Below are 10570 nucleotides of genomic sequence, written 5' to 3'. Positions count from 1 at the left end.
AAAAAAAAAAAAAAAAAAAAAGTTTGACCAGTTTGATATTTTCCCCTGAAATTGAGCTTAAAATTCTCCGTAGCCATGACTCTTTCCTTTAATGTCGTTGTTCTTCTCACATAGCCGAGAAACTTGAACTGAACAATGATTGTGCCCTTACAGGTTGCAATGGTGAAGCCAACTTTTGACGGGTCAGCCAAATTATTGCCGCGGGTCATAGGTTTAAATACATGTACCGGTATTAAGAATTATATGACTTTCACTGACCCAACATAATGCTAAATTTTTCACGAAAAAATATAACTGACCGATGATCAGAAAAAAAAGGTTGCAAACCACTGCTCTAAATCTTAGTCTTCTCATTGTAAATCATATATATGTATATGTATCAAAATTGGTATACATAGTATTTATTATATATGTATGTAATATTCATTTTAATCATGAATACCAAATGAATACTTTAAAGCATCTCAAGATCACATTTTGGAAGTCCTTTAGCTAATATGAGACATCCTCTTCCAAAAATAGTAAAAAACATTGACAATCTTAAATGACAAAAAAATTAATAGAAATTTAAAGAGATCTATGTGTACAAACTGATATTTGCTAAACTTTGTGATTGTAACTTACTGTTAAAAATTTGCAATAATATTTAAGTATTTCAGTAACCAAATACCTGAGATATGCTACTTGAAACAAGTGAATTGGAAATGAAAGTGTCTGTGACAAAATTGAATAATTCTACTTCATATAACAAACGGATATTGTTGTTGTTCATTTAATGTGTGTCCATTACAGCAAATGGTCAATGCTAAAGTTATTATATGTGCAGTCCAATTACTAAGACAATTATAACTAGGACTTCTCAATGTCAAGTCTCCTGCCGTGTACAATGCATATTATACACTTTTAAGTTTGTGTTTTATACAAGTGAATTTTTCTTCATTTATCTTCTAAGTGCATCTAATGTCATAAGGTCTCCTGCTACGCATACTTTACAATTTAATGTTTTTTATTGTATAAACAAATATTTTTTTTCAGTCACATGTGAGTGTAACAAAAAAAAAGATGGCATTTATCATTCACAAGAAAATTTCATAGCAAATACGAGCTGTTTACATTTTGTAACCACTTTATGTTTTTTAACTATTGTGATATATACAAAGTCTTGCATTATACCAAGTGTTCAATACTTTTTCACTAAGTGGTAAAAGCCACAGAGTAACACTCACGGTAATCATAGGAGTTGTCAGAAGTCCCCAAGCAAAGAATTCAAGAAAAATGACTACGACAGCATGATATACACTTGGTTCTCCTATTCCAGAAGTCTGAAAAAATACAGCAACCTATTACTGCATCACTGCTCAAAAGATGTCAAAACTAAATTTATACAAATATAAAACTATTCAACGGAATAAATTTAATTTTATATTTCTACAAACTAATTCCAAGTTTTAGTAAGATAGCAAGTATTTTCTTGTTGAAATCTTTTTTGACAAAATATGTTCAATTAGATAAATGAAAGATATTTTTTTTTCTCATGATCTTTCAAAGATTTATTACATAGAAGCTGAAAGTTTATTTTAAGGACCTGTTTGAGTAAGACTGGATTGGTGAAAGCAAATGAATGAAAATGTCATTCTTATCACAAAGTTGATAGAAATATATTTTTTTTTTTGCTTACCATGCTTTGATTCATTACTGTCACTTGCCTGCTTTCATTGTTGCCAGTTCTTTGAAGCTTATTCTTTCTACAATAGCTGATGTTGTCTGTGATTGTTTCTGATTTATCTGCAATTCTTAATTATCTGCTGAGTCAAGTTCTTTTCTTATGTCTGTTTACCAGAGCTTGCAAACTAAATGATGTATCAATTCCAATTTTAAGAAACGTAATAAGGGTTAATAAGAAAGTTTGAGCTTGGCTGGTTAAGAAGAAGATACCTGTCAATTTACTGGTCAAATAATGACAAATATTTTATTCACGACTTGTTTTTCATCTTAACTGTTTTAAGGTAAGTAATGCTAATTTGATCAAAATTAAAAATGCAAGTTTATGGTTTGTCTCCAGCCTTCCAATGACAACAAAGCTGGTGCTGCATATAGAACCACATATTGACATTGTATATCGTAAATATGTGATATTGCCAGTAATTACACAAGTGACTATCTGCATTTTCAATAACATGCTACTATTATGAAGTTATATTACAAGTTTAAAAGAACCATAGCTGTTGGATACATAAAATTGAAGGACATTATAACACAGCATAGTACAACATCAATCAGCTATTAAGGTTTCAGTGGGTAAAGAGCAGAGACCCATTAAACTCATCATTATGTGTGTGTGTCTATACAGTAATTAAAAAATGCATAAGGTAAGAAATATTAGGCTACAAAACAATAAGTACAGTTTCTTATTGTATGGATTGAATACTAAATCATTTTGAAGTCCATTAGCAGGGGTGTCATTTGAAGACTCATCTTATAAGCAGATGGGTGACTTTTGAGATTAAAAAACTAATCGGAAACCTTAGCTACTATTTTTGGTATCTGACAGAAGTTTTAGATTATTCGGCTGTATTTGACTAGTAAAAAAAATAAGCATTTAATTGACCAACTTACCAACCCTGGTTTTTCTAAATTTCAAAATTAAGGTAAGATGACAATCTTTATTTTGTTTTATTGTCAATTTTTAAGTGTGCTATAACTTATCCCTTAGCAACCACTCTCAGTTACAAAACATTTCATAAAAATGTGAATACTCTTATTTTTCTCTCTGTAAAAGTACTTGTACATGGTAAAACATTTCCAGCATGCAATTGCATACATATATTTATACAACATGAAAATAATCTCAGTAATGTTTCATACCGAGTAGCTAGAGCATTACACTTAACTTTGCTACAAAGCCAAATCTAGCTAGTGACCACATCAAGACGGCCAATGAGTTATTAACATGAAGTAGATCACATTATGTGCACTTAATCTGAGATTTTTGTCTATTGTGGATGGATTCTACATAGCCTAAAGCTTTAAAGATAAACAGATAATGTGAAACTAGGTTTTTCATGCAGCTTATAAGTCTTAATTCCAGCATCACTTTGTACCAGTGGATATGAAAAAAAATAAAAACACTGAAAACAGAACTCTAACAAACTTATTCTGCTTCAAAAATGAACTTACAATGAAACCATCATTCATTATGTTCTTTCTGCTTCTAATGAGGAGGCCAGTGACTTTTCTTGACATTTTCCTTGGCATCTTAATTTATGACCTCAGGGTCTCAGTCACTGTAAATGTTATTTTTTCTGTACAAATAAATCTGAAACCATGTGAAAGTAGTTTAATCATACTCCATTGACTGAAAGTTATATTCTGATAACATCATTAACAATTTGGTCTTCTGAAAAATATAAGAAGGAGATCATGATAACCCATGCTTAGGAAATAACAAATACGTACATGTAAAAATCTATATGTTATAACAATAACATAAAGTAGTTGATATTATTTTTACAAAAGTTTCTGAAAGAGTTGATAAATTCTTAGGGATCAGGACTGAATCTAGTGACTAGTTATTTGTTTGTTGAGGGAGACTGGTTACATCAGGATGTCCCCGATGAGCCAAAAGGGTCATTAGATGTTCCTTAATTCATGAAAAAAAAACATTAAAATATATGTTAAATTTTCTTTAATACTATATGTAAAATCTGTTGTATAATGCCCATGACCCCCCCCCCCCAAATCTATATTTACTAACAATGGTACTACAGACCAGACCTTTTTTTAAAATTATTTGAAAATTCATTCAGAGCTCTATATCAAATCATTTTAAATTTTTAATGGCAAAACACACAGTTGCCTACTGCACATTTAGAAATTAAGCTCAGATAATTAAAAACATAAAGGTGATTTTAAATTAAGCTTAAATATTTAAAAACATAAAGGTGACTTTGGGGTTGTAAAAAATGTATCCCATGAATGCATGGGTAACCAAAAATTTAATATTTTTCTATTACAGGCAACAAATTGCATATACACACACACAGTGTCCACTCACTACAATCCAGATAGTTTGTTCCCAATCCTTACTTGTTTAAAGCTAGTCTCAGCAATACTCAGCTGACTATTTAGATAAACTGCCACCATATACTCGAGAAAAACTGACAAGAGAAAGCAAAGAACTTTGACTGACAATTGACATAACATGTGAACGTTTAAGAATCTCTGCCACTATGTCCAGCAGCAGGCTCACCCAATTTTTTGAGGAATTGAAACCAGTATTACAACATTTATCAAAATAGTTTAAAATGAAGCTTTGGGTCTCAGGGTAAAGGACGTGGATGATGCCACACCAGAAAACCCTTGTAACACGAGTAATGATGTACACTTATCTCCCTGCTTTAGCCTACATGTGTATAAAAAAAAAACTAATTTTGACCCAAAAATCACACTTGCATTTATCACTTCTTAAAAGGTAAAACATTAGGTATGTCAGTAATCGAATCATTTTTTGGAAAACGTAACTTAATGATACAGCAAAACCCGAACTTGATAATAGAAAGTATTAAATAAACATTTCAAAATCATCATAATTCCATCATCAGTAACCTAGAGGTACAAAACATAAGATATTTCTGTTGCAATTACAAATATTGTTTGTTTGTTTTGTACCTCTAGATTAATGATGATGGAATTTTGATGATTACAAAATGTTTAATAAATGCTTCCTATTATCACGTTCATGTTTTGCTTTATAATCAGATACATTATTATATAGACAACTGTTTCAATTCCTGACTAATTCACATTTAGCCTTTTGTGATGTATATGACAATGAAACACAGCTTTTAGGATTATATTAATATCCATGATCAGTGATGTAATGTTTCAGTAAAATTACTGTACAACTTTTAAGTTCACAAACCAGAACAATATATTCTTCCAAATCATTATCTTATACATCTTTAATAATGCTTTACATGTCACAAACAACTCATACTTATTAATTTGTCTATAGGCAAATGCCAGCATTGAAATGCATCTACAAATGTCTGTCAAATGATACTTCAGAAACCTTTTCAAATTTATTTAAATTAGATATTTAATAAAATGAAAAAGTAAGAATTCACAAATATAACTACATATCTATTGGAATGTATGAGATTACTTCTGAGGGTTGCTGTGTGGAATTGACACGAAGGGTAGCTGATGTTATGAATTTCTCAGTTCTGTAAAGGCATGTTGAGAGTATCTACTACTACTCTGCTTCTAAAGGTGGTGAATATAGACAAGTAAGACTTAAAATGTTTACAGGACACGACTGATGTAGCCAATTTTGTGATTTCATAGACAATACTTCAGCATTGTGGGTCCAAATCCATGGCTGTACTTTTTTCATCCATTAGCCAGCCAATGGCATCGTATAGTAATAGATAAAGAAATTATTTCTGTGCATGAAGATTTGTCTCACTGGTTGAAAAGTATTCTCCATCAAGTTTTTTGATGAAAGACATAAGGTGGTCCAAATTACCAACTACATGATGATCAGACACAGGCTGAACATTCTCATCATATGATTATCTGTTGATTCCTTCTGAACAGTTGTTAATTTCTATGCCAGTTGATTAGCCATGACAATACTTCATCTACTGAAATTTCACTCGTGTAGATACGATCAGAGCCACCCTACTGTAGAATAAATACCAACGTTGGCTTTCATTCAATGTTGTGATGTTTATGTAGTGTAGTTCTCCACACATGCTTCTTCTAGAAGTTTCCAGAAATGTATGAAGCGTGTTCAGTATAAAAACCTGCTGGGCTGGCTCTTTTTTCCATAAGGTTACCACATTCTTCTGTAAATAACTTTCCTTCTGCAAAGTCTTCCCAGCTGCCGTAACATTTCTTTGGGTTGATGAATGAAAAATAAGTTTTTATTTCTGTGATACCCTGCCTCCACACTTCTGCTAAGTCACCATTAGTGACACTTTTAGCATCTATGATAAAGAAAAGTAACATTACCATCTAAGATATCCTGCTCATTTTTCAAAATTTGGTTGGCACATCAGCAAGTCCTTCCCTGCATACTGAGATAAACTGATCAGTTTGGTCACATCAGACATAAGGGCAAGGGATCTGGCAAATGTCTGTGATGGAAAATACATGAATTCTTTTCAGATTTGGTTTACATATCTTCTGAGAGAGAACAACATCAAATTAAGAAGCTATTCTGTAGTCTGAGGGAAGTCAACTCAGCAACCAGGTTCTATACCTTTAAAGTTATAAAGGTGACCAGAAGAGCTTTTGCTTAACACTCAGCAAGCTAAAGTTATGCAAAGAAAGGACCTTAAAATTATTAATGACAATTAGTTCTTCACATTTAAGTATATATTCCTCCAACTGATATTGTCTGACAGACCATTATCACACTTAACCATTTTTGTAACAATAAATGGGAGAAAAATAATTGCAACTATGACAAGAGTCAAAATATTTGGTAGCAAAGTATTTTATTTTTATTACTGGTAAATATTTTTGTAAAACTAATTCAATAAGTTTCTTGCTTTGTGCAATATGAGTTTACATACTGTTTCCTAGACATTACTTATTTGTAGTAATATAAACAATGTGACACTATTATCAGCTGCCTCTGTATTAAGCAATAGTTTAACAGATTTGAAGAAAAATTTTAGTCAAAACATTCATATCTGGGTGCAAAAGGAGTTTAAAATGAAGCTTGACTTGTCTCTATATTCAAACAAAGACATGGATTTGAATATTTAAGGTATCTTCATTTGAAACTGAAGCTTTGTTTCAAAAATTGCTTAGGTTTTATGCAATGGCATCATCAAGAATCACAATATAGACTTTGTTGTTTAATCTGATGTATAAACTATAATAGCTTATGCTAATTAAAGTTTAAGTTGCTCCAAAAATATGGCCATTTTCTGACCTCTGCTGCTGGACTTTGGAGGCAAATGTTTTGAATAACATACATACTATTTTGAATTAATACTGATATATGCCTCCAAATGAAGTATTACATATTTTTCAAAAATATTTATATTCTTTAGGTATTTGATTAATGTGTGATACTCACTGCCATTAGGCAAATTCCATTATGCATAGTAAAACAACAATAAACTGATGTAATGATGCAAGGTAAAGATGCTAATATCTATTTCAATTTTTTAAAACGTTATTGTTACTGCAAACAGCAATGCTTATTAGTATTAGTAACGATGTTACTGTTAGTGAGATTACTAATACTACAGTGTACTAATACAATAGTAGTCTTAATATATTAATTATTATATACTATAGTAACTAAAATGCTATTAGTATTAGTAATAACCATTTTTTATTAATGCTAGTAATAGTAATCACTATACCACAAGTAATACCATAGACTATAGTAAATATATTTCTAATTAAACTTGTTACGTTATGGTTAAATTAGCTCTACTATTACTTATTAGTAGTAGTAATATGGATAATATTACCAATTTTATCAGTATCACTGCATTAGCTTGCTAGTACTAGTAATACTACTATTACTATTAGTAATGGTACTTACTAAGTAATTACACTGTTATTATTAAATGAAAAAGTAAACCAAAAATAAAAGCTTAGAGTTAAAGTACATTTTGAATAAGATAAAATACAAAACTCAGAAATTTTATAGATAGCCAAACCTAAAAAAGATGACACAATAACCTTAACGCCGAGGTTTAGGTTCCCTTCTTTACAAATTCATACATATATAGCATAACGTTTCGTCAAGTTTCATCTATTGACTTAATCTAGTTAATTGTTGTGTTGTCTGACGTCATAAATTATATAATTCCACTAGGTAGCCCTGCATTTACAAGTAAATTTAAAAATAGAAAATGCAATCTAAAAATGCTCCAAAAATCGAAGGTTAATATTGATTTAAAAACCCTAAACATCTTACCTTTATTATGTTATAAAATAAACATAATTTACCTCGACACATTTTTTCTTAATAATTTGAAGTTTGCATTAAATACATATTACTCACCAATCACAAAATAATTCTATTGATTTATATAAAATTATTTGATATCGGGGTTGAAATAAGTTAAGAAAGACGACTTTTTTATTAACAATGAAAACTATTTTTAAAATATTATCATACAACCTAAATCTTAACTTTAATTATCTTGAGTATAAGAATTTATTTAATCCGACAAGATTGTATTAATTGGGTTCTTTGCGGCAGGCCTACAATGTCAGTATTTTCAGTTAGAGGTTACCAACGTATGGAAATTCAATGGTTAACGGAACTTTTACTAGTTGGAGCAGAAAAAATATTTAGTTCAGGGTTAACACGGCCTCCCCAAATGATTGGTTCCGTTATATGGATATTGAAAACGGGGGGGGGGGGGGAGGAAATATTAAAAATCCCACATATACATAAATTGTTTTACATGCTAGTTTTTTATATTGGAAGTATTTTATAAATTATTCTTTACTTCTTTGAGCATTGTTTATTTACGTTATTAACTAATAACATACATCAATTAATTAATTTAAAACTGATTTCTATCTATGGAAAGGAGCTTAATCTCAGACTCCTGGGAGTAGAGAGCCCAGGGAAATACATATTACAAAACAATATGGCAAAAAAAGAAAAGAACTGGAATATAGATTTCGCAATGCTATGGTATAATACACAGTACGTTCTAGTCACATATAGCTCAAATATTTAATTATCGAAAGTTCAAGTTCTATTACGATTACTATTCAAAAATAGCAGTAAAAATGATATGACATTTGCTATTGATGTATTTACTAACTTCAGTTTACAGCAAGAATTTTTAAAGTGGTCAGTCTATTTAACATTTTCTGTGAAATCACTCGTCTGAATTAAAATTTCTAACTTTTATCAATAAGCAAGTGAAACTTGTGTGATATGTAGGTGAACCACGTGTTTTCTATTTTATTATTTTAATGTATAATTGATAAAAGTTTTCGTTTGTTGTAGGTATGTACAGTTTTCACACAACAACTGGTCAAAAAGTTAAGTTCGTTTTCTATTATATACCTTTGTTCTTTGTCATTCCCTTTGGGACAATACCTGGTTTGCCTATTGGAGATATAGCTATAAAGCTGTGCATTATGTATAAAGGTCCAGGGCAATGTCCTTCAATAAGACAGGTGATATCTCAAGGTTACAATTTCCGCCTATAGATTGAGAATGGTCAATCACGTGAGGTAACGATAGTTGCTCTGGGTAAGTCTGGCGTTAGTCATTCGACTGAACAATTAGAGATTTATTCAGTTTGGATCATCATCTCTAGTGAGTTGGTCAGATCACATTGTATGCTTCCAGTTTGCTCTAAGTACCGCTGAAGCTGTGCTTATCTGTTTGTATCTGAAATAAATTTTTTTTTACACTATTGTCATTTGTAATAGGACACATTTTGTAATGTCCTTTAGATGATATAGTTGAAGATGGATAAACGGTTGTCACTGTTGATCGAATCAATCAATTGGGACACAGTTCAACGTTTGTTACATTTTACTCCTCCGTCCATTTAGTAGTTAGTGGCTAAAGTTATTCCTAGTGATAGACCTATTCGTTTTTAATTGACACTGTTGATAAAAATGGAAGACAGCTGGTCAAAGAAATGATTCTCTGTTAATAAAGCTCCTGCTAGGCAGATGCTTACTATTGTCTTTTTAAAAGTCAGAAAGTTATTTGCAGACTACTCATGATATGGGAACATGTTTGCATTTTTAAAGCTCAAGCGATTGTCATAGATTTCACACGGTCAGTCTATTTTAAATAAATAAACAAGTGGAATGTTTCATAAAGTTCCCAGATGCGTGTGTGTGTGTGAGTCCTAATAAAAGAGTCAGTCAGTGTATGTTGTACGTGTGTATTAATGACGTACGTAAGTTTACAAAAACCATGGTATAAGAAGAGTTTACTCCCCCCTATTTGAACAATACCAATGTTATGTAAGTAAAGGGTACTTTAAATTATAATATAAATAACATAAAACGTTTCTGATTATTTCTTGAGATATTATGGTAGATGTATGTATGCAGATCTTAACTTTTTACTCGTATGGGCCTTAAAGATTGTAGTACCAACCCTGTTCATGGGTGGGTCTTCGACGAACTGAAACAGTTTATCATTCAAACTTCTGGGTCCCAAAAGTGTTAATTTCGACTGTCTTAGAAGTAGGCCTATTGCGAATTGAGACCAAGTTTGTTTGTTTGTTTGGAATTAAGCACAAAGCTACACAATGGGCTATCTGTGCTCTGCCCACCACGGGTATCGAAACCCGGATTCTAGCATTGTAAGTCCGAAGACATACCGCTGTGCCACTGGTGGGCTTGAGACCAAGTATCACCAGATGTGCTCCCGGGCATAAAAAGTATTAATTAATTTAATATACGTCGAAGTGGACTTTTCTTCATGAATTGAGTTCCTTGGACTCTGGAACAGCTGCCCCACTTGTATGTACACCGATGGTGTATATGCAAAAAAAGTGTCTCATATTTGACATATGTTCTTATTTATCTTACCGATACGAGTCTACGT

The 10570-nt window shown here is 31.4% G+C and overlaps 1 protein-coding gene across 7 annotated transcripts in view; it reads right to left on the bottom strand.

Annotated features, from left to right (window-relative positions):
* Positions 1–7782, bottom strand: part of LOC106461019 (hippocampus abundant transcript 1 protein-like) — a 43698-nt gene extending 35916 nt beyond the window's left edge. For 4 of the 7 annotated variants that reach the window (XR_002610943.1, XM_022388052.1, XM_022388073.1 and 1 more), the window contains exons 1-3: positions 7689–7776; positions 3178–3316; positions 1227–1322 (exon numbers count right to left, since the gene is read on the bottom strand). Coding sequence is in view for 6 of the 7 variants with exons in the window: in XM_022388052.1 (XP_022243760.1) it covers positions 1227–1322; positions 3178–3255 (174 nt within the window). In the remaining variant the exon portion in view is untranslated. Of the gene's footprint in view, positions 1–1226; positions 1323–3177; positions 3317–4054; positions 7266–7688 lie in introns of those variants that run through there. The other 3 variants (XM_022388055.1, XM_022388059.1, XM_022388067.1) reach the window with 3 other exon arrangements.
* Between the last annotated feature and the right edge of the window lie 2788 nt (positions 7783–10570).

The sequence above is a fragment of the Limulus polyphemus genome, unplaced genomic scaffold (genome assembly GCF_000517525.1).
Source record: "Limulus polyphemus unplaced genomic scaffold, Limulus_polyphemus-2.1.2 Scaffold36, whole genome shotgun sequence".
NCBI lineage: Eukaryota > Metazoa > Arthropoda > Merostomata > Xiphosura > Limulidae > Limulus > Limulus polyphemus.
Note: the sequence above shows the minus strand (reverse complement) of the source record. Positions and strands in the feature narration are given on the sequence as shown.